This window comes from Amia ocellicauda, chromosome 4 (assembly GCF_036373705.1).
Source record: "Amia ocellicauda isolate fAmiCal2 chromosome 4, fAmiCal2.hap1, whole genome shotgun sequence".
NCBI lineage: Eukaryota > Metazoa > Chordata > Actinopteri > Amiiformes > Amiidae > Amia > Amia ocellicauda.
This window is the reverse complement of record NC_089853.1, coordinates 45,533,900-45,557,320: the sequence shown is the minus strand read 5'-3', so window position 1 is coordinate 45,557,320 and position 23,421 is coordinate 45,533,900. Positions and strand designations below refer to the sequence as shown.

The window sequence follows — 23,421 nt, the reverse complement described above, 5'->3', positions numbered from 1 at the left end:
TACTAATAGCCTTAGGACAATGACTTATGCAGTCAGCACAGTAGCCTATAGTTTTTCACTAAGATTATCCTGTCACTTGAACCACTAATTAGAATTAAGGCCTAATTACACTTGTACATCATTGAGCACAACAGAGAAGGTGAAAGTTATGTTTTATTGTTTTCATATTAAACAGTAACAAAAAGAAAAAGAAAAAAAACAATTTACTAACAGGCAATGCAGTACAGTATACAGTAGATAAAACATTCATATTTGGTCAATGATCATACCATAGTCTCTCTCACCAAATGTGTTACAGTGACAGCATTTTGTTTCTTTTACATTATAAACAACTTTTAAAAGAGGACATATCATATTTTCAGTTTACAGGAACTTAATACATGTTAGAAAATACATCAGGTTGTGATGCTGAGAACCCTACGATTGTCATGGAACAGAGTGTAAAATTATACAGCTGTCTAACAGCCAAACACAATGCAACTGGACTTGAAGCAACATTAAAATGGAGATAAATTGTGCTGATATCCTTTGTAGTAAATAAATCTTCAGACCCCATATTGTTATTATTATTAAAAAGTTTATTTTTTGTATTTAATAAATCAATATATACCCTACTGTACTTATGCTACTGTGATATTTATAAACAACAACAACACCACCAACAACTAAAATGTTTGTACTGTACATGACCTTGCCATTAAATGGAAACAATAAGGCAAATGTGTTTGTGAAACCTTTTGCATTAAACATATCTCTTAACTTCTAACATACTACCAAGGACTCAATCACATATTCCCAAGGAATTTGGCACTGTTGGCCATGTTGTTTTGCTGAAGAGTAGAAGAGTTAGTTCCCTCAAACCAAACGGCAATCTCATATACAAAAAATAATCATATTTTTCCCTCTAGGCCAGGACTGCTTGGCCTTATACACCTTATGCCAACACACACAGATGACAAGCAATGTATGCATGACTACAACAATCATCAAACATATATAAAAAAGGAGAATACACATAACATATCTGAAGATTATGATTAATTGGATTTTTTTAAAGGGAAATTCCCTACACTATTGCCAAATCAGGGCCACAACTTTCTGTCTCTTCAAAAGCAAGGGGTTACCCCATCTACGTCGTTAGATCTCCTAGTAATAGCCCTGGATCTTTTGACCCTCCCTCGCTCGTACCGGAGAAATCACCGTCAGCACCCCCCCCCCGCTCGCACGGTGGGACGCTCCTCACAGGGATTGATCCAGTGGGGGAGTGCTTTCCAGAAGTTGATCCCAGGACATGCCGTGTCTTCTACGATCGCCCCTATCTGGATGTGTATAAACACAAATGATGTCTGGGAACAATCTCCGGGGTCTTGCAAACACGCTCCCCAAAGTCTGTGTATCACACTTTGATGGTCAACAATTTCACACACCACAGTTCTATGAGAATGACCTGCCTTCACCCTACCAATGACTCAGATTGTAGCAGAAAGTCTAGATACAGAGGAAATGCTTGTATTTTTTCACAGTCACATAGTAATTATATTTTATGTTCAGTGTCAACACAGACTTCGGAGGGATATTGGAATTCAACTGACCGCTTAATTAAAAAAAAATGTATGGAATTCTGCCAGTGGTATAGAAACCAACAGATCAACTCTGTACGATTATAGAAAAATTATCCTATGTTTGTTTGTTTTTGATCATACCCCAGATGTTTGTTTTTGATCATACAGCATACATCCACATACTTAAAACACAGACAAATTAAAAAAAAAAAAACACCCTTTCTTTATGAACTTTTATTTTTTTACCAGCAGGTCCAAATGCCCAATGAGAAAATATAACACTAACAGGTGCCCTGCTAGGGAGCGTTCACATGCTTTTCACACAGCTTGATGGTCAGGTAACCAGCAGTGAGCACTGACCCCTATACTGAAGTATTGCACTTTAGAACAAAAACAGGTGCTATATAAATAGTACATGAGACTTTCCACTTGTCGCCAGATTCTGCATCTTTACTTTCAAATGTACAAATCTAGGCAATAACAAAAAGGCTATTGTTATTTCACTTTTTATTCTAATCTTCTCCTTTGTCAGTGCTGCAGAATAATACTGGCAAAGGTAAAGGGGGCTTAAGCAGCTTAAAATTAAGTGCAAATAAGTGCTTTAATTTTTTTTTTTTTAATTGTAAAGAATCTTTAAATCAATCAATCAATCAATCAATCAATCAATCAATAAATAAATAAATAAATAAATAAAATGGAAATAAATATAAATATACTGCTACATAAAAATAGCCTTTCCCTGCAGTAATGGCTATATTATTCTGTGTAAAACCGTAAATAAATAAATGAAAAAATAAATACACAAATACATACGTCAAAGATACTTGTTTCCTGCAGTTCTCATGCAGTGAATTTAAGACAGCACTGTGTTACAACCTGCTACACGGACCTGACCCCTTTCCAACAGGGAAATCTCAGCTTCTGTACTGCACCTCCGAAGAGAAAAAGACTGTCACGTACAAAGACACATAAACACACCGAGGCGGGGAGAAACGGAGAGTGGGAAGCTGACATGGAGAGAGGGTGGGTGACTGATACGGGCAGACAAAAATGTAAAGGAAAGCAGAGACATGGTTTTCAATTCCCACCTTACAGTACTTCCATATTAGCCCCTATAATTAGCAACGGGAACATTACTATACATGGCCTTGCACATACATGTAACAACAACAACAACATCAACAACAACATCAATGACAAAAAAGGAAATAACAATAGCTGTGCAAACAATGTGATACGCTAAAGAATTGATGGGAGTGTCTACAAAGCTCCAGAACATTATGGATGGGTGGAGCTCACAAATGGTCTCTTCCCTTGAATGACCAATCAGTCCTGTGGCTGTCGGACGGTGACCATGGGTAGACTGACACAATATTTATACCAGCTCTACACTGAAACTCATAGTTTATCGAAGCTTAATGAATAAAGAACTTAATAAAAGAAGCACCTTAACAACATACCCCAAAGCTATCTTAATAACATTAGTGAAAGCAAGTAAAATGCACTTCCCACACCCCTCCCCCCCAACTACACTATACCTAATCTCTATTTCTGAAAGATAACAGGCAGTACCTGTTTAATTGCTTTACTAAAGGCTTCTTGGAATCTGATTTTGAAAATACCCTTGATGGTGGCATAAGTCTTTAGAAAGAAAAACAAATTGGCACAGTATTTTGTTTACAATCTTAAAAAAAAGAAAAGTACAGTAAACTCTTGCTGATAGCTACACATAACAATTGTTTTTTTCTTTACAGGTACAACTAGCAGAAAACGGTGCTGCTAAAACAAAATCCACTCAAACCACACAGCTGCACCCTGGAAACATTCAGTCTCGACTCGGCTTTAGGCCAATATACACTCTGACAGATCACAGCAAAAATTCGGAAGAAAGACAGGTTTAGGGAAAGAATACAAAAACAAAGAAACCATCTCCTTGTAACTTGACCTACAACCGCTGCTGAAGACCTTGTGTCTTATTGCTGGTAGTTTCCGTACTGACCCTGTTGAGGAAAACAGGATGCACAATATTACTACAGCAGTGTATGAAGGATAATGTTTTAAAATCAAAACTGCTTAGCACCTAGAAAAATATATATCTTAAAGTAAAACGTATAAACACAGCATGCTCATTTTGAAAACATCGCCAATTACAGCATTGTCTTACAACATTATTCTCATTCACGCACTACAATATTCTTTGTAATCGGTGGAACTAATTTTGAACAACAAAATAAACATATCCACAGTGTATTATATGTACAATAATAAGACACCTAGGTGTGCTAATTAATTATGAGACATGGAACACAGTGCAAATGCATAAACCATTGACATGCTGTATCCTAGCCAAGCCTCGACTGGCTAGCGATATTTTAGATTCACCTTTTGAAGAAGTGGATCACTAGAAAGCGCCCCCTTGTCTGAGGTGGGGCAGCCGGGCAGGGTGTGGCGTACCTGCTCATATCCGTAAGGTCTCTGTGTCTGTGCGCTGGGGCCAGACTGGGAGGAGCGGTAGGAGCTGTACTGCTGGCCTTGCCCCTGCTGATAGCTCGAGTACTGGGAGGAGGCTCCTTGTGCTGGGCCTGGGAAGGGAAAAGACCTTTACACTGCAGTCACATTTCGCTCTCCTGGAAAATAGTCAAAGAATTTAAACACACGGCCCCTCACACCACTTCACTGCTATTCCCTTTCTATTTCAAAACCCTCTCTTTACTGTTTTTCACCACTGGCCATCTGTCCATCATCCCCCCTTCCTTCCTTTACCGTAGCCCTGTTGCTGTCCAGCATAGCTCTGTTGGGTGGGGTACTGCTGTTGACTGAATGGTTGCTGTTGACTGGACCCTTGCTGGTATGAGGCCTGTTGCTGGCTGTACTGTGAGTTTCCTACAAAAACAGATCCAAAAAAGCACTTATTAATGTTCTGGGTGCCACTGTGCCATTGTTGTGGTAGCTCTGTAAACGTGTTCTGTGCTGGATAGCAGTGAAGTTTCTCCCACACAGGTTGCAGTGATCTCAATTTACTTTGAATTCCAATGTTTCTATATACCACTTTCCTCAATTTCTAGGCACAAACTAGCAGGAAATCTCAACACCTTTTCCTCTTCTTGTTTGCAAAGATTATAGTTCATCCCCCCTGAGAAGAGAAGACTTTATTTTGATAAGAAAAGCATATATCTGAATAACTTAAGAATCCCTCAAACCATGTAAGTTCAGCTGTTTGGTATTTTACCTGAATTGGTATTATTCTTCTAATACATAAATATGATGGTATTGAAAACTAATAATAGATCTCCCTGTGGGTTAAAATATATATATATATATATATATATATATATATATATATATATATATATATATATATAATGAATACTGTAGGTTTTCAGAAACCACAAAACATTCTGAGAATGAAATGAGTCCTGAGAAATACACAATGTCCCAACCACAGTACAGCAGACATTACCTCCTTCATAATAGTGCTGAGAGGACTCCTCGAAGGTTCGTTCGTAGCTCTGTTCACTGTATGAAGACTGCTGGTATGAATACTCTCCGTGGCCTGCAGGAATGACACCACATCATCAGACCCACTCCACTCAACAAGGTCAAAAACACAGCCAGCTTCAGGACACATACATCTGCAGAGCTGCCAGGGGGAAATTCACGAAGCCTGTTTTTTGTTTTGTTAAAGTACATTTTCACTTTTCCAGAATAAAACACTGTTACATCCATTATATTGACCGACAAATAGCCAAGATCTGTGATTTAGGCTAAAGCAGGCACTTTAGTGCTGAAGAGAACAAGGCAACTGGCACAGAGAGCCAAAGACACACATATCAATCTACCAGTTCACAACAGAGACATTTATATAAGGAAAGCAAATGGACTAGCCTACTTCTCTACTAATCTTCGGTTTGGCACGTTACAAGTCCACTTTTTCATCATAGGTACTGTAAACAGCTGAAATGAGCCCCAAACTTGACAACAATCACACCACAATTTATTATCCCATTTACAAAATCTACTAGTAAAAATGATTGAAATCTGGTGTTCATGTTTTATTTTGATTTAAAAAAAAAACTCTTATAAATGACAGATCGGACCAGTACAAGTCACAAAGTGTAACTTGTTACCTTTTTAGCCTTGTACCTGTATCGATTCTACATTCAAATAGGATACTGACACAGTTAGCCTTTGCTGTAAATGAAGTAGGATCTGGGTAAAGGAAAACCCATTATGTTTTTTCTGCACACTCCTATATAGGTATTTAAAGAGGAAAACACTGGAGAAACTGCTTGCCAATTTTAAAGAGGGATATATTGCTAGAGGGCCAAGACTGAAAAAGAAAGGAAGCAGAGGATTGGAGACCCTGGATAAAGAAGAACACTGACAGAAAAAAAAATGAAGACAGAAAAGGAGGAAACTAAAATAGTAATGACAATAATAGCAGCCACTGAAATGGGTGTTGGAGATGAAGGAGAGAAGGTGTCATTACCATCGGGGTAATATTGTTGGTTAATGGGCTCGCTGGAGCTCTGACTGTGTCCGTACTGCTCGCCGTAGAACTCCTCCTGGCCAATGTACTGCGCGGCGGATCCTGCAACAGACAGGCGACACCAGGATTGGTTAATCAGTTGATTTGACCAATGTTGAAGTCTGGTGACTGGCGAGGGGGGTGGGGGTTCAGGGGTTCTGATTCAGGGGCGGGGGGCGACTTTGGCTTATCTCCAAAATATGAAAATGACAGGTCACTACAGGGCTGCTATTGGAGCAAGGGATTGTTCTTTGTTACTACTGGTTTCAACTCACCTCAAAACCAGATGGAATCAGTAATGACCAGACCAGATAGAGTCAATGGTATTCTTGAGATAATTTAGACAAATGTGTCATGAATATAAATAAGGGAAGAGATATAGATAGATAGATAGATAGATAGATAGATAGATAGATAGATAGACAGAGAAATGGTGAAAATAAGTAATGAATAAAAAATGTCTTTCTTAGTGGAGTAAGATACATGTGTGGTATTGCCTCTTTAAGTATACAAAATTAATGAAATATTAAATGTTTTATTAAAAAGCACCCACTGTATACAAATTTTCAAAAGTATACTATGTTAACATAAACCTTATTATAAAAATACTATCTGTTAGCTGAGGGTGGCTTAAACTGATTACTTTTCCCTCAATTTTGTAATAATAGACTTTAACAGTAATTAAGCAATTTCTTAGACCATTTCTGCTTGCTAGGTCAATAATAGTGAGTGCTGTTTGAAGAAAATTAAGAAGAAAATATAAACATACAAAAGAAAAATACAAAGTTTCACTCTGAGATTGTACAATTTGATTAATAGCCAATTAATGAAAGAAAGGGGTGTGCAGAAAAATCAGATGCCATTTTCCCTCAGATCGTAATAATTGGCTTGAAAGATTCAGGCAGATCAGCTCTCAAAACCGACTGAGAACAACAGCAGCAAGATTGTTCCATTGATCACACAGCAATAGCACAGTGAGGGTCCCCGTACAATTCATTTAAATTAAGAGTGAACAACTACGAGTCTAAGGACCATAGAAAACAATGCACACATGACAAACTCTCTATGCTACCACTAACACCATAGCACCCTCTTGCTATCACATACCACTCCTCTGAGAACTGACTTTGCTATTTTCACTCTATACAAATCCTGCTTTTGTTCAAACTAAGTGCGTGTTCACATCAATATCATCTTCATACTGAGAAATCAATATAAATTGAGATTAATTATGGTAACCCAGAACTTAAGATTCATAATTCTTTTAGGCAACATAAGCCTAAAAGTAACAACTCAAAATAAGATGTAATTAACTGAACTGAGACAGTATTAATGGAGAACTAAGATAGGAATTAAGGGGCAGAATGGATAATAAAATGGCAATGGGGTTAATGGCAATACAGATAAACTACGGGTTGGAATCCTTTCAGGGCAGTTATGGGTTAATCACAGGGCCTTTTCTAGGAAATAAAGTGTAATGGAGAATAAACGCTTCCTGCTACAGAGCCAGCGTGAAACTTTCAGAGTGAGGGCGCAAGCGGAGCTGTCATGCATGGAGTGGGCTGCACCCACATCCATGCAGTACACACTGGAGAACATTGGGACCTATTTTTAGGTGCACACTGACAAAGGCAGGTCTGTGATTTACAGAGTCTAGGACCAGAAGTGACAGAAACAATAAATCTTAACTTGCTTCTTAAAGGCACAGGCAGACCACACAATGGCCTACTTAATCTGCCGCGCTGACAGCACATGCACCCTCTGTGAGATTGGACATGCAGCCCGGCTCCGTTGCTAAGGCTAATAAAGCACATTCTACACCATGACAAAACAAACACAAAACCAATTACAGCCACTGAAGATACACTCACATCAGCTGTTAAGCTTTCACAGACATGATTTTAACTTTTTGCCAAGTTTCAGCTATAGCAGTACAATATCTAAACTACTTTTCAAACTCCTAATTCATCTACATATTAAAACCACATCTCACTCTTCAACTGAAACACACCCACTTAAACACAGTCTAATTTCTTAGTTCTCTTTATTTGTAAAATGCAAAACAAATCAGACCTCAATGCAGACTCCACAATAAACCACACATAAAACCAGATCTTAATGAAACAGTCAATCCCCTTCGCTCAAAATATGAGTTGTAACTTCATCGGACTACATTCACACTGCACACAGTTGTGTAATGTCTTGTTCTGCACAATGCATCCATTACCTTTCACAAGCTCTCATTGTGTTTCTCCTGATCGTTAAAAGCTTCCACAGATGCTTACTGCCCGGTAATAAACATCATAATTAACTGTTTTACTAGCGAAGCCATTAGAATTTATTTGGTTTAATTGTATTTTTACATGCGTTTAACAAGTTCAATAGCTTTACAAGATGTTGGTACTTATTTTCCACTGTGGGCACATTGCCTACTCCATAGTCAATGAATAAGATGGGCAGCATGCCTACAGTGAAAAACTGGTTGAGTCAAACAATGCTACTCCATCTTCTTTATCATGTTCTTCCATTTAGGGAAGACTGGTTCTTGTATTTTTACAGGCAGGATAATAACCTCAACTGAAATCCCAGCAGAAAAACCTGTCGCTTACCTTGCTGTGAGGGACGGTATGTTCCCATGGGTCTCTGTGCCATCATATTGTTGCCTTGGTTACCCTGTCCCAGCATGCCTATGGACTGCTGCCCCTGATAGTGCTGGCTCCCAGCTTGTGCAGAGGGGTAATGCGATGTTGCAGCTTGCTGGTGCATCATTGTGACTGGACACATCGTGCGACACATTCACCAGCAAAGAAGAACAAAAACCTTTTCAGTGCTTTTACGCTAAACAAGTGTGCATCAGTATTCTTTATTCCTGTCCTTTTTTCAATCCTGTGAGTAAGTTTCTGTACCTAAAAAGTCTAGTTGCACAATGAGTGGCTTTCAAGACTAATAACATTAAGCAGTAAGCAGAAGCTTGTGCCACCAACTCAGGCTGCAGTCTGTACAATCCAAAACAAGAACCCTATATCTTCCTTTACAAGATTATATGCACTTAACTGCATGCTTAATTGTACACAGATGGCCCTGCAGCTGAGTAGAGAAACTGTATAAATAGCATTGATAGAAGCCTGCATGAGAGAAAAGAGAAAATGCACTTTCGTCTGTCCTATCCTCCAAGCAGTAGACCAGGAAGTAGAGTGAATTATCTAGGCCCTCTTCGCTGCTCTCAACCCCTTATAAAAAGCCCTGAGGTCAGCTCTCCCTCACCTTGGTTGGACTGCATGTTGAGATTGGTCCGAGACGCGTAGTTGCCCATAGACTGGCCCTGGCTCTGCATCTGCATGCCCTGGGAGGAGGACACCGAGTGGCTGTAGCCTGTGGCCGAGCCATGGCTGCTGACCGGCATGCTCATGGAGGTGGTGGGGAGGGATGTCTGACCGGACTGCTGCATGGACACGTGACTGGGGCCTGAGGTGAGACACACAGAGCACTGCCTTTCAAGACTGAGCCTTCAACATAAAAGCCATTTAGGGCAGGCCTATGGATCCCCTGCTTTAATCTGGGTAAGCACTCTTCTTACTCTGTAAAATACATTCTAGTAGTAAATCTAGTCATTAGTTTTTGTTTTGGACATGTCTAATTGGTCCAAAACGGTGTCTTATTACTTATCCATTATATTTAAAAGTTTTATTCTGGAATTTTGTTCACTGGAAATTAGAGAAATGCCAGATAAGGGTACTTAGGATTGGTTTCACGTACAAAATCTAACCAGACAGATTTTAGATATTTTGCTGAAAACAAAGGCAGAAAGAAAGAAAGATAGAAAGAAAGAAAAAGAAAAACTGCACCATTGCTCATCTGGCTCTGCATGAGAGAGGTGGGTGGCAGACCAGTGGCCATGCTGTCATTCAGGTTGCTCTGGGAGTGAAGAGACTGGCTCGAGCCACTCTGATTGATTCCTCCTGGTCCCATGTTCATGTTTTGGGTGGGAGGCTAAAAAAGAACACATTTTAAAATGGAGGATCAGGCATTGTACACAAAACTAGAGACACTATCCTAACGTAATGGGTCGTCCCAGAGAGCGCAGTACAAAGCAAACAGCTGCCAGATAGAGAAAGGAAATCTTCTGTCATGGTTTCTTAGCTTACTAATGAACATGGCCCACATCAAATGGCCTTTCAGCACAAAGCACTATACAACACAGCTGAAGGGAGGTTAAGGTAACAGCAGCAACTGTATTTTGTGATTACAGACACCATAAGGTGGCACAACATAAGTCAGAAAGGGTGGACGGTGTACATACAGTGAGGAGTGCAAGGTCCCCAATCAGTTTACACCATGTCTGCTGAAATTCAACTAAAGAAACAGTCATCCTACACACTGTATAAAAGGGCATTAGGTTCTCAGGTACTACACAAGAAAGGCCAACAGAGGGCCTGAAAATATACTGAGGAAATAGTCAAGATTTAGGATGTTTTTAACCACTTACTGCAGGTAACAAAGACTGCATGTTCTGATTGGAGTCTGCTATTGTAGCCAGATAGACCAGGTTTCTGTGCAGTATTTGCTGGTATCTGTAAAAATAAGGATTGATACATAACCACTTGTATGGTACATGATAATGATAAAGAAACCACATTTCTTAAAAAGGTAGCTTCCATTGTACACCTGACTGGAGCGACACTGTAATTAATGTGCCTGTGGAAACTCCCTTTCACTGGAGCATACGAAAACATAGTGAAATCTATTTTTTTAAGACCACAGACATTGCAGTTTGTTTCTTTAATCAAATACCATTATAAAGTTGTATACAATGTATTACTTATTATTTAGGTATTAAGTATTGCTACGATTTTGTTACAATGCACTATTTAAGTCTGGAGTGTGTTTTTTTCAAATGTACATTTAAGTCCCCTATATTATCATTGATTCTGTAAAATGTACACATAAGCATTGATAACAAAGCAATAAACTAGTAGTATAATTTATAACAGGTTAAATGTAAGGGTTAACTACTTAACTTCCTTCCATTCAGCAGGGAATATACTTACTGAGTGCATTCTGCCGTCTTCCCCTTACTCTGATAGTCCATAATACACTGTATCAGGTGATGGTTTTCATCAAGCATCTATGAAAATAAATAATATACTTATCTTAAACGATCTGAATTCAAATTGGTAGATTATTATCAGAATCAGAACCTGCCTTAACTAATTTCTCAACTGTTGTTGTTATATTATAATTATAATTATGATAATTATAAATTATTAATGTTGTTATTTAATGCTAGTAGTATTGCAATTGTATTCGTGGAGAGAGGTGCAAACCAAATAATAGTAATAATAATAACAATAAGAATCTAATGAATTACATTCATGACTTTAATTCCAGCATGCACATGAGTGCAGAGTGACAATCCTTCATTCTGCAGTTGCGCTCACTCCTCTACACACACAATGTATGTGGGTCAGTTGACTCTCCGAGTCTCCGTAAGTTGGCAGCAGGAGGTTGTGGTGAACGGGCGCAGAGATGAGAGAAAGGGGGCTGATTTGCTATTTCATCTCTGTCTCCCAGCCTCCTGCGTTCGCCATCATTCATTCATCAGAAGGCAAGAGGGAAGCAGCAGAAGAACAAGGAGCAACCTAGCGCATCGCGAAAAAACCCCGCATCACCTGTGCATTACACATGTATGTACAGAGCGAAAGAAACCCTGCGCTACATCCATGTCCAGGTACGCACTCACACCTGCCACATGTTTCCCCTGGCCTTTGACAAGAGGAACAAAGGTCTGCTGTGCGCCGCTGTCTGCGCCCCATGTCTCCACACACCCCATCATCACCCAGCGCACAAAAAGCCCTCAACTGCGCAGCACCCCCGCCAGCTACCTGCGCACCAATTACACCGCGGCCACTTCATTTCACCATTTTGACAAACCCCTGTCAGAGGTCCCTTCCTGGCTTCCATTCCTTCAAGTCTGATGCTATAAAGCGTCGCATCCCCATAGCAATGCAATACAAAGAAAAAAAAACATTAAAAATAAAAACGCACTGCTATCACACAGCACCCTAGGAGAAGCACTGTATTCAAATCACCTATGTAGCACCTGGAATAACCACTGATTGTAATTCAGTAGTATATTATGCATTGGGAATATTCTACATTTCAACATGTGGAAGGTACAGTAACTACTACCGTCATTAGTCAAACAATGCTATAAATGCACATGTATATATTTATATATGTAAATGCATATATATGTGCGTGATATAGATAAATAGCTATAGATACACACAAATTAAGAATGCATAACATTGTGGAAATATATACATGATTATTATTATCAATATTATTATTACTACTAGTTGTAGTACTATTATTTTAAATTAAGTCAATACAAATAAAATAACAAATAAATAAGTAAAGGGTAACAAAAAAACAACATTGAACTGCATCTTAACAGCCATTTTACTGCACTATAAATCTCCGTTATTTAAGGACACAACACCTCGCTTTGTTTAGCTGATACTAGTTGCCCATCTTCGCAATCCCTGAAATTCACTACTTTCCCACCATTGAACTCACGCATTTCTCAGTGACCAACTAGCATAAAACCTCCACATTAACACCGAGATCAAGAGCCCCTTACCTTCTGTATAGTCTGTTGTGTCACCTCCCCTTTACTTCTGGGGCGAGCCGAAGCAAACGCGACAGACATTATTATTGTTGTTTTATCTATAAAAACGCTTCTTTTTTATTCTAATATTTTATTATCTACCTCCTATTACAGACTCTGAGATCCCATTCCGTGACAGAAACCAGGGGGGGAGTCCAGTCTAACTGGACCCTTCCAAATCCCACTTGAATTTACTGCTGAAAACTGAGAGCGATTATTCCAACAAAAATGTATTTTAAATACTGAATCATATACTATAATTCCACATAAGTGTGCTTCGTGCTGAAATGTTGAAACGATACCGTCCCACCAAGTTACCCGGGCACCCCTCGGCCAGTTTTATGGTACATCCCCATTCTCAGGTTTCCTGCTGTAGTAGTAAGCGTGTTCTCTGATTCACGACACCCGATACGTCTATTCTTATGCGTAGACGGCAGCACTGTTGGGCAAAACAAACGCAATAAATCACACGTAAATCTGCTGCTAGAAGCGCGGACTCCCGGAAGAGGCGCTGCTGCATGAATTGGCTGTTTTTCTGCTTAACCCGACTTTCGGTTTTGGTCTTGAACGGTGCTGCGTTCCCCCATTACTACACAATTGTTGAAAACGTTGATTTTGAGACGAGAGGATGAGTTACGACCGGGCGATCACCGTCTTTTCCCCGGACGGGCATCTGTTTCAGGTGGAATACGCGCAAGAAGCCGTAAAGAAGGGATCCACAGCAGTGAGTTACAAAGAAACTGAGCAAACTTCTCTTTTGTTGCAGTTTTAACCGGCGTGGTAGTTGAAGTGTGTGTTCATGGACATCTAGCACTTTAGCTGCTTGAAGTAATATGATATGAAGAAGTTTGACACTGAGAGACCTGGGTACGTCTTCAGTAAATCAGATGGCAGCAGCGACTGTCAAGTTTCACATCCTTTCTGTTTGACATTATTTCAATGAGTGCCTCGTGTTTGAATGTGTCAGGCGCTGTGCATGGGAAATCCTCTGCCTATCTTCCCAAACTTTAAAAACATAGAGCACAAATGCAATGTGGCATTCAGCTGTTATAAATAAATGTGCACGGGTAACTCACTTTTTATGTTTAAAATAATTGCTAAGATTTTTCCAAGACATAATTGTATTCCTTAAAATGTGAAGGTGCCTTTAATATGGTTGGGAATTCACGGAGCCGTTTTTAAAATAAAGATTGCTAGTTAGGAAATGTGGAAAACAACAAAAATACAACTGTAGTGCATTTTATTATTCCTAGGTCGGAGTAAGAGGCAACAACATCGTTGTGCTGGGAGTGGAGAAGAAGTCAGTAGCCAAGCTGCAAGACGACCGGACTGTGCGTAAAATCTGCGCCCTGGATGACAATGTTTTCATGGCTTTTGCCGGTAAGAATAAACTCACAATCAAATAAAGCAAACTGTTGTTTCCAGATGGAGGCTTTAAGAATGAAGGCACTGCAGATTGAAACAATATTTACAAAATCAGTTGTAGGGATCTGAAATGATTTACCTAGCCATGTAGTCAAAGCTGACTTGTTGCTTCAAGAAGTAGCTAGATGGGTAGATTAGCTATTGAGTCCAAACAAGGATGGTCTCATTTAATTTGTGAACAGTTTTCTTCTGATTCTCTATGAGATAAAACCAGAAGGTGACTGTTTACAAATGGGATGAGACCACAAGTATAAAAACACTATTTTACTTTGGTCTCCTGCTTTGAACACACTTGTCCTGTTAGGATGTTGTCAGCGTGTATCTTTGTGTTTCCAGGGCTCACAGCGGATGCCAGGATTGTTATAAACAGAGCCCGGGTCGAGTGTCAGAGCCACAGACTGACTGTGGAGGACCCCGTCACAGTCGAGTACATCACACGCTACATTTCCAGCCTCAAACAGGTAGGAATCCCACCAAACGCAATAAATACTGACTTCATTGTTAATTGAACAGTACCCATTAGCAGACAGATTATCTCTTCAGACTGGCCTAACTGTAGATGGATAAAATAGAAATTTCAAAGACATTTTCAAAAACACTGTAATTTCTCCAGCTGTGAGAAGGATTCCTGGTACTTAATTTGTCTTGCGTAACTCGAAAACGGTAGCAAACCATTACTGAGGCTTCAAATTTGATTGAATAAAACCTATTTGAAGAGCATTTGGCCTCAGCTTGTTCAAAGAAAAGACCGCCATGAATCTGCACAAGTGACACTGTCATTGAAAACTGTAGCCTAGTTTTACACTCAAGACCGAATGCTGAACTCTAAATATTCTCCCGTGTGTTCACCCCTCAGCGTTACACTCAGAGCAACGGGCGCAGGCCTTTTGGGATCTCCTCCCTCATCGTGGGTTTCGACTTCGATGGATCACCAAGACTGTACCAGACTGACCCATCAGGAACGTATCACGCTTGGAAGGTAAGCCTGTTCAAGTTTAATAAAAGTACAACCACAATTGTATGGTAGAGAGAGTAGCAAAAGTGTTATACAACATCACTACATGAATACTTGGGTAATGTGTCGGTGACTATTATCGTATTTGTTTCCTTGTTCAAAGCTTTACAAGTCCAAGCTGTGTTCCCACCACCCTTACTTTTAAGGATGTCAGTTTGGGTTCAGTGTAGTGTTGGTCTCCCTCGTCTTTGTTCGACACTTGAAACACCACGAAAGGTCCTCCTACCAGTGGCACTTGCATCCCATCAGCTTTTGGAGAAAAAAATATGTTCTCAGACAGACAGAACCACTGCAAGCAAGCAAACTGTCGATACAAACTGTCACTGTGCTTCATGTCACTGGCAATGGACATGCTTGTTACTGCAGTTTGGTTTAGGCTGTTCAAGGGGCTGAGCATTCCTAAAAAAATGTGAACTATGTTTACGTTCCCCTCTCCCCATCTACTCTGGCAGGCAAACGCCATCGGGAGATCTGCGAAGACCGTCAGAGAGTTTCTGGAAAAGAATTACAAAGAGGAAGACATGGACACGGACAAAGAAACCATAAAGCTTGCAATTAGAGCTCTTCTTGAGGTAAGACTCCTAAAAAGAGTTTAAAGTGGCTTATAATTTTAATCATGTATAACCAGTTAAAGGATGTTTAGAAATAGTAGTGCTGAACTCAATAAACTAAGGAGTAACTGAACTTCAAAATGTGTAAAGGATGTGACAAAGCCCTCTATATATTTTTAGGTTGTCCAATCTGGAGGCAAGAACATTGAGCTGGCAGTCATGAGGCGTGATGAGCCACTAAAGGTTTGTATGAAAAATGATAGAATAATGCTTAAGGTGAAGAAAGTCAATATGTGATGGGTACAGATTCGTGTAGCCTGGTTGAGATACTTTCATTGCAAAGGTTATCTGCACAAAGCTGAAGAAAATGTTACTTGTCTGGCTTTAAAGCAGTGGTGCCCAAACACGGTCCTGGACAGCCCCTATCCAGTATGTTTAGTCAGTCACCCTAAATTGCTAATGTGGTCAGACTGGGACCACATGGAAGTTATTGATCAATTAAGCAATTACATTTTTCAATTAAGGGATTTCTGGTCATTGAGGGCTGAAAAGGGTGGTTCATTTTCTGTATAATCTCTACATAACCTAATTTCACAAATTACCTGCTTAATTGATCACATTGAAATGGTTACAGGTGTTATGCAATTGATTACCTAAGGTTACCTATAAAACCTGGTGGATAGGGACCCTCAAGGATTGGGTTTGGGCAGGACTGTTCTAAACTATTTTTTTTTTTTTTAAAGTGTCCCCCTGAAGCAACTCCTAAAAAGCACTTGTTTTTACCAATTGCTTATATCTCTGCAGATTTTAAATCAAGAGGAAATTGAGAAGTACGTCTCAGAAATTGAAAAAGAAAAGGAAGAAACCGAAAAGCAAAAGAAGAAAACCACAACATAGATCACACCGTTTTCCCTTTTATTTGGTGGGAAGCCATGAAAACTACAAAATTTGCAGTTTTTAGAAATACAAGTGCTTTACTCTTGCAATAAAAGTCAGTCTAAACATTTACTGGTTTTCCATTTTTAAAATCAATGGTGGTAAAAGCAAATGGGTACCATACATCCTTGCTTGCAGAGCAGATTAATTGAAAATGGGATGCAGCACAAATGTGAAAGTCACTGGCTTTTCAGTCAGAAGTCTAAATCTAGTCAAATGGATTTATAGAATAGCATAAAATCTTACCTAAAAACATGAGCTACACCACATGCACTTCTGAACTGCTCCACTCAAATATGCAGTTTACGAAAGGTGGTTCTGGGGAATTCAAAGCTTTGGCCTACACATTGGAAACCCTGGGGGGAAAAAATAAACCAATCCTGAAGGACCTTGTAGCCAGCAGTTTTGTTCCAACCAAGATCAAGGGGGTGTAACCATCTTAGATTTTACTTTAAAAGTGTACCAAGTGTTCTTTATTTATACAATTATATACAGTAAATATCCATATACTTATATTCTCTACACTTAAGTGTAAAGTGTTAGGACCTAGATTAGAATAAAAGCCAGGAGGGTAGCACTGGCATAGAGTTTTTTTTTTTAAATGGTTAAAAGGTAAATGGAAAGCTTGACAGTTTAGATGGATGTGCAGTTATTTTACATTACCTTGACAGACAAACTGGAATCCTTTACATTCAGACCTTAATTGTGCAAGACCTTCAGCACAGCATTGAAGGGAATCATACATTCTGAAAATCGCCACACACCGAGATGTTCAGTTAACGCAACAAAATAGTTTTATTGGCAATGGATCAAAAACATTAAAGATTTCCTGACTGTTACAAAGTGGTTCAGGTTCAATTTCCAGAATGTTTAAAAAAAAAAAAAAAAAAATGCACAAAAGAAATCTCCCAATGTATAATCCAAACTAATACAAACTGTCCTGAATGAAGACACCCACTTTTTCAAGCAACATGCATTCAGGTTGTCTTAACCATCTTTAACAAGTTCCATTGCTCAAGTTCCACATTATATACACATTTCTATTTACAAAATTGAAAACAATGCATTAAATAAGGTTCAGTAAATTTAGGATGATCAAGTATTGCCTTTTTTATGCAGTTACAGACATTTAAGAGAATATTTTGAAAATTGTTTAGGAAGCGAATGGCAAGATTTAATCATAGAATGAAGATAAAGAATGTAGTTTGTATCCTTTCACTGTCCAAGGCAAAAATGTTGAGTAATACAAGTTTAAAAAAAAAAAAAAGTGCTTCTAAAAAATTCTATTGGAAATAAAAGCTCAAGAGTCGTAATTTTGGAAAAACTTGCAAGTTAAAGCAAGAACGCTTGAGATTCACTTCCTAGTCAATTATAAAGAGGGGAAAAAAAAAAAAAAAAACTCTAAGATGAATAAGGACTATTGGGGCTCTTCAATATGGCAGTCTATAGTGTAACCAGTAGAAACTAATCCAAATCACTGGAAAGCAAACATTTCAAAAAACAATTGGTCTTGGATGGTAGTTGGGAGAATTTGCACCAGCAACCACATCTGTAAACTCAAATCACTGGCATCCAAGGACTCTGGGGGAGGAAGGGAGAGAGAAGAACAGTGAGTTTGAACCACATGCATGGACTTTATTTTACACCTGGATGTGCATCACGAACCGTTTAGTACAATACACTGACAAGTCCCTACCTTTATAGCCTCCCACTGCCCACTTTTTGCATGCTGGGTAAACGCTGAGCTGCCCCTCGCCCTCTACGCCCTCTGAATCCCCCTCTGAACCCACGTCCCCTCAGGAACCTGCCAGGAACCCCAAAAGTCTCCACATTGAGCTTCCTCTCCTCTGCCCACGTAGTTCGTCTGTAATATGGAGATTACGTTACATCCTAATGCATCAGCAGTGAGGACCATAATCACTTTAGTATTCAGTGTTGAAATTGGGAACCAAGTTGCTAAAAATGGCATACAATTCAAAACAGACCTGGACTTCAGCTCAGAGGAAATGTTGTCAAAGAAGCATTTGGTTTTGTCATAGTAGCAGTTTGGCCCCAAGGGATCCTCTTCCACAGTCCCCTCACTATTTTGAGTGTCAACCCCCGAGTCCCCTTTCTCCTCTTGGTCAGTCTTTGCATCTGCAGTTTATAGATTTACAGAACAGGTATAAGGTAATTTCCCCTCTATATAGAGGTTCAATCCATAACTTGATTGGTCTGAATAGATTTTGGGAAGCTTCTCCATTTGGCTCAAAGCTGCTAAGTTACAAAGTCTACTCGGATGGATTTTTAATATTCAACGAGAGAATAAAATTATGGTAAGAATGCACTCTGATCTAGAAAACTACACTTGTAGGAGATTGGCACCATTTACAAAGCTATATGCATACAATATGCATAGAAATACAGTTTATATTAAAAACCATAGGCACAAACCTTTAATGTTCAGCTTGTTTTGGATCTCCCTTTCAAGATCATCCTTGTTGAACTGAGCATTTGCACTTTCAAAATCAAAGTCTGCATCAAACTGGAGGGTAGTGGGCTTTGAGCTTCCCACCAGAATCTGTCCTTTCCCACGGTTTCTGGACCTCCGGTTTGCTGTGGCAGCATTTTTGTTTGTAATATTTCAGCCATAAAGACAAGTCCAGTGGATTAGATCAACATTTCGCAAAGGCAGCAAACTTTGAAAGTATCTAAAGCCAACATTTAAAAGCACATTTGAGCCACTGGCATCAAATGGGCTTTAAATGTTGGAATCCATTTCACCTGAAAGCCATCCTTACCTTGTCTCCGTCTCTGGGGTCTTCTATTCACATCATTGCCTGGCACCAGATCCTGGGCTACAGCACGTTGAGGCGGTACTGGATATTGAGGGAATAAGGGAGTACTTCATGTATAGAACAAGACATTTTGGCAGCTTTATGTTACCAACATTTGGACTGAAAGAATTGGGCAAAGTATCTTTGGTAAGGTGCCACTAGGACCATTTCAGAAACCAACTTTCAGATTTAATACCTTACAAAACTACAAAGACTCTTGCATTTTGCAACTGCTGTTCCAATATTAAGACTGCCCACCATGACCAACAAAATCTGAAAATGTACCATCTTTGTTTTACACTAGACTTTTGCAGTTATGATTTAAAGTTAGAGGGATGTTTAGGTCATATTGTGAAGTCCTACAGAAGCCAGATTTTGTGATCACTGAAATTTAATCCAAGCAACTACTTCCAAATTGACATACCACAAACAGTAAATGCAACCCAAACACCCACTGTGTTAAACCATGCCTAACTACACCAAACTGAAGAGGAAAGTGCGCTTTTATAAAATTAACTGTAATCGACCAAAATAAAAGGAACAGTGCTGTAGCCAATCACCAGACAGCTCTGATCTTACGTCGCTGGGGCAGGGGTGCCTCTTGCACAGCACGCTGGGAGGCCCTGGTAGGTTCCCCCCCGGGCAGCGGTGCTGCTGGTGGTGGTGGTGGGGGCTTTTTCTGTGCAGAGTTGTCAGTTGGGACAGTTTGTACAGCCTGCTCTACCATAGGGGCCCTTCTCACTTGCAGGCTATGAAGACCTGCCCCTAGAAAATGGTGGCAAACGGAAGCAGGCATAGAGAAAACCAGGCAATGAGCAATATTCAAGGGAGCCATATCACACCTTTTAAAACCTCAACCCTACTTCTGTCTCAAGGACTGCAACAGGGAGTTACTTCAGCCTTCAGTGTGCACCCTGACAGGGTCATTTACCCTGGCTGTGGCACTGTCCCTTTGCCTTCTCACTAGCGGAAGCCAAACTACTCTCGCCCTGCTCTGTGCTAAGCTGCTGTGGAGAAGCACTCCTGTTGGAGAATCTGTTTACAAATGGGTGCAAAAGGAAAACCACATTAATAAAAGGTTTCTATTACATATTGGAATGCAAAGGTTTCACATTTAAGGAATGGTTTCTTAAACCTGACACTTGAGCCCATGTTTGTGATTAGCACTCATCCCAGAGAGTGGCCAATTCATTGTGGCTTCAAGCTGCTTTGTAATCCATGACAATGCACTAGTGTAGAACAAATTACCAGAGGATTGGACATGTAAACCCATGTACATAGCTGGTTAAATTGCAAAAAATTAAGTGTGGTGAACTTATTAAACAATTTGAAAACAATGTGAGGTGAGTACCAAAATAGAGTTGAACTACTTAGAAAATCCAGTATAAATAAGGCTGGTCAAATCAAGACTTCCAGAATTACATGCAACAAAAATAAGTGCCAAATCCTGAGATTAGATTGACCAAATGTTATTCTAGAATATTTTATTGACAAACCCCAATACAGGATTTAAAGAGATACACTACACTATATGCAAAGGGTAGCACAGCCTCTTTGCCAACCCCCTCCCCTCAGAAGCAGAATAAATTCATGAGGGTCAGACTTAACTGTAGGGTACCACTAAACTGGTACTGCCACAGTGGCACTCACCCAGCGCTGCAGCATACTGCTGATTGAGCAGAGAGCTGGCTGCCAACTGGCTGTAGGAGGACATCATGCTTCTGTAAGGGCTGTAGGAAGCCTGGGGCTGGTAAGAGGCTGAAGAACCACCAAGAGATGACTGCAAGTGCAAGCAAAGAAAATCAAATCGGTTGCTTCGGAAGCATTTATTAGGTTAAGACGATCAAACATGTTAAAAGGCATACACATTTAAACACCCTGAGCTACAGGTAAGCTGGTTTCTCCAGTTTACTGCAGTAGGAACCTGCGGACTCGTACCTGCACAATAGCCGGATCCTGGGGTAAACCAAGGTGCGGTTTCGGCGGCTCGCACACCGTTATGTCTTTAATGTCACTTCCCCTGAAGATGATGTACTCGTAGATCTCGTCTCTGGGGGGCACTGGTCTTTCAGTGGGCCGGCCTTCGGTTCCAAACGACCGCACTGGAAAAATGAGCGCAATGCAAATTACACCAAAGGGGGTCAATTAACATGGTTTTCGCAATCGGTTAGCGTCTACTTCCATTGTTCCCCCCTCAAGAGCGGTGTCTGAAGGGTATCAATCAGAATTTCACTACATTTCATGATCAGAAAGTCTGTACGGTCTTTATAAAAAAAAATTGCACAGAGGGCCTTTTCAATGTAGAGGTTTTATCCGCATTATGTCAGGTGTTGCATTCGGCCTTTTCTTCTCAGCACAGCCACCATGTTACTCTTAATGACGCTAAAATACAGATACGGCATAAAGGAACAAGGTTTTAAACTTCATACTAAAATATTATGCTTCAAGGTCATGCTCACCTTTGGCCAAGGCCACCGTCGAGTTCTCCGTGTCGATGGTGTACAAAATGCCCTCATACCGGATCTGGGCCTTGGATATCAGGCTGATCTTACTACCGATGTATGGCGTCCCGGAGCTCATGGCCGGCTTGGATTGGGTTGGGTTAACTGGTTTCTTAATCGAAACTCTCGATCCTTCTTTGCTTACGATGTGGAAAATGACAAAATCGTGACTCCTAGTGCAACCTTTCACTCTCACCAAACTCACACAGACCCCAGCAAGCGCTCGGCTGGGCGGGCTCCTGGGGTTTTATACAGCCGGGGGCGGGGCAACACCTGTCAATCACCGAGACAGACAGCTCCCCTGCGCGGCGGAAGACAGACACGTCAAGATGCGATCATTTACTTTATGGTTTCTTTATTTGTACATGTTATAATAAGTTATTGTTATGGAACTTCGATTTCGAGTTGTTGTGAACTTGAGAGCCGATCATATATATATATATATATATATATATATATATATATATATACTGCAAGAAGAACAGACCAAAGATGAGCAAAGGAAGTTATTGAATGGATCCCAAGAGATGAAAAAAGACCTAGAAGACGACCACATAAAAGATGAGAAGATCGATATGGGCTGATGCTGATCTATATAAAATATGTGAAAATGAAATAATAAACTTTGCAGGCATGACACAAAGTGACACAAAAGATACACACTTCATCCAGCAGTGGATTGATATAGGCAGTGTACAGGTCAACGAAATAATTGCATTATCAACAGTTTCCAGCTGTGACTATAAGTGATTTTCTCTTATTTTGTAGGCAAGTAATGTATATTATGACGGTAATAAGTTTAATCATGTTCTCCTTCTTTCTTTCTTTCTTTCTTTATTTATTTTGTTAATCTAGGAACACACATCCAGCTAGCAGAAATCATTTTTTGTAGGATGACACAGTGAAAGTTCTTCAACTTAAATGTTTGGCTTAAATTAAGTGTAAGGGAGCAGTTTAGGATGCTGAGTAAACTACAAAAATCCAATTTACAGATACTTGTTCATAAATAATGCTGGGATATACCTATTTATTTATTTATTTATTTATTTATTTGTAACACGCTGCTTTTGTAGTGCAGCCACTTATAAGCACAATAAGCATCACTTATAATATAACAGACTTCTTTATTTTTTAATTATACATACTGCCTAAGGAATATAGTAGAGCTCTGTTAAAGTACTGGACAGCCCACATATGTTGAAGGTTATGCAGATCGATTTTAATGAGTCGCTTTTTAGGAGGGGAAGGTGTATTTGAATGGGTATCTTGATTGAACTCGAGTTACCTCTTATTCTAGAGTGCTTGGTGGTTTAATATGATAAATTAGGGACACCTAGGGGGCAGCAGCGACCAAGCTGAGTTTGTTGCAAGTGGGACCATTTTCAATCTGGAAATATTAGTGATACTGATATTGACT

At 39.8% G+C, this 23,421-nt stretch overlaps 3 protein-coding genes across 6 annotated transcripts; 1 reads left to right on the top strand and 2 right to left on the bottom strand.

Annotated features, from left to right (window-relative positions):
* Positions 1–135: 135 nt before the first annotated feature.
* Positions 136–13,047, bottom strand: LOC136748604 (calcium-responsive transactivator). 3 transcript variants are annotated; one of them, XM_066702508.1, is made up of 11 exons: positions 12,734–13,047; positions 11,139–11,215; positions 10,577–10,661; positions 9,936–10,080; positions 9,355–9,555; positions 8,700–8,864; positions 6,052–6,153; positions 5,023–5,115; positions 4,326–4,445; positions 3,945–4,144; positions 136–3,562 (listed from the first exon to the last, which is right to left on the bottom strand). In XM_066702508.1, the coding sequence occupies exons 1-11, from the start codon at positions 12,800–12,802 to the stop codon at positions 3,536–3,538; spliced, it is 1,284 nt and encodes a 427-aa protein (XP_066558605.1). In that variant the 5' UTR covers positions 12,803–13,047; the 3' UTR covers positions 136–3,535. The 3 variants fall into 3 exon arrangements, with proteins under 3 accessions (XP_066558605.1, XP_066558606.1, XP_066558607.1); XM_066702509.1 differs by having other exon boundaries at positions 4,017–4,144; positions 12,734–13,045; XM_066702510.1 differs by lacking the exon at positions 6,052–6,153 and having other exon boundaries at positions 12,734–13,044.
* Positions 13,048–13,261: 214 nt separating this feature from the next.
* Positions 13,262–16,759, top strand: LOC136748606 (proteasome subunit alpha type-7-A). Its single transcript, XM_066702513.1, has 7 exons — positions 13,262–13,484; positions 14,014–14,140; positions 14,522–14,646; positions 15,042–15,164; positions 15,653–15,772; positions 15,932–15,994; positions 16,556–16,759. The coding sequence occupies exons 1-7, from the start codon at positions 13,389–13,391 to the stop codon at positions 16,646–16,648; spliced, it is 747 nt and encodes a 248-aa protein (XP_066558610.1). The 5' UTR covers positions 13,262–13,388; the 3' UTR covers positions 16,649–16,759.
* Positions 16,760–17,458: 699 nt separating this feature from the next.
* lsm14b (LSM family member 14B) lies at positions 17,459–22,232 on the bottom strand. Of its 2 annotated transcripts, XM_066702511.1 has the most exons (9): positions 21,963–22,232; positions 21,442–21,605; positions 21,154–21,283; positions 20,083–20,268; positions 19,468–19,545; positions 19,121–19,282; positions 18,673–18,823; positions 18,384–18,551; positions 17,459–18,268 (listed from the first exon to the last, which is right to left on the bottom strand). In XM_066702511.1, the coding sequence occupies exons 1-8, from the start codon at positions 22,081–22,083 to the stop codon at positions 18,386–18,388; spliced, it is 1,158 nt and encodes a 385-aa protein (XP_066558608.1). In that variant the 5' UTR covers positions 22,084–22,232; the 3' UTR covers positions 17,459–18,268; positions 18,384–18,385. The 2 variants fall into 2 exon arrangements, with proteins under 2 accessions (XP_066558608.1, XP_066558609.1); XM_066702512.1 differs by lacking the exon at positions 20,083–20,268.
* Positions 22,233–23,421: the final 1,189 nt, after the last annotated feature.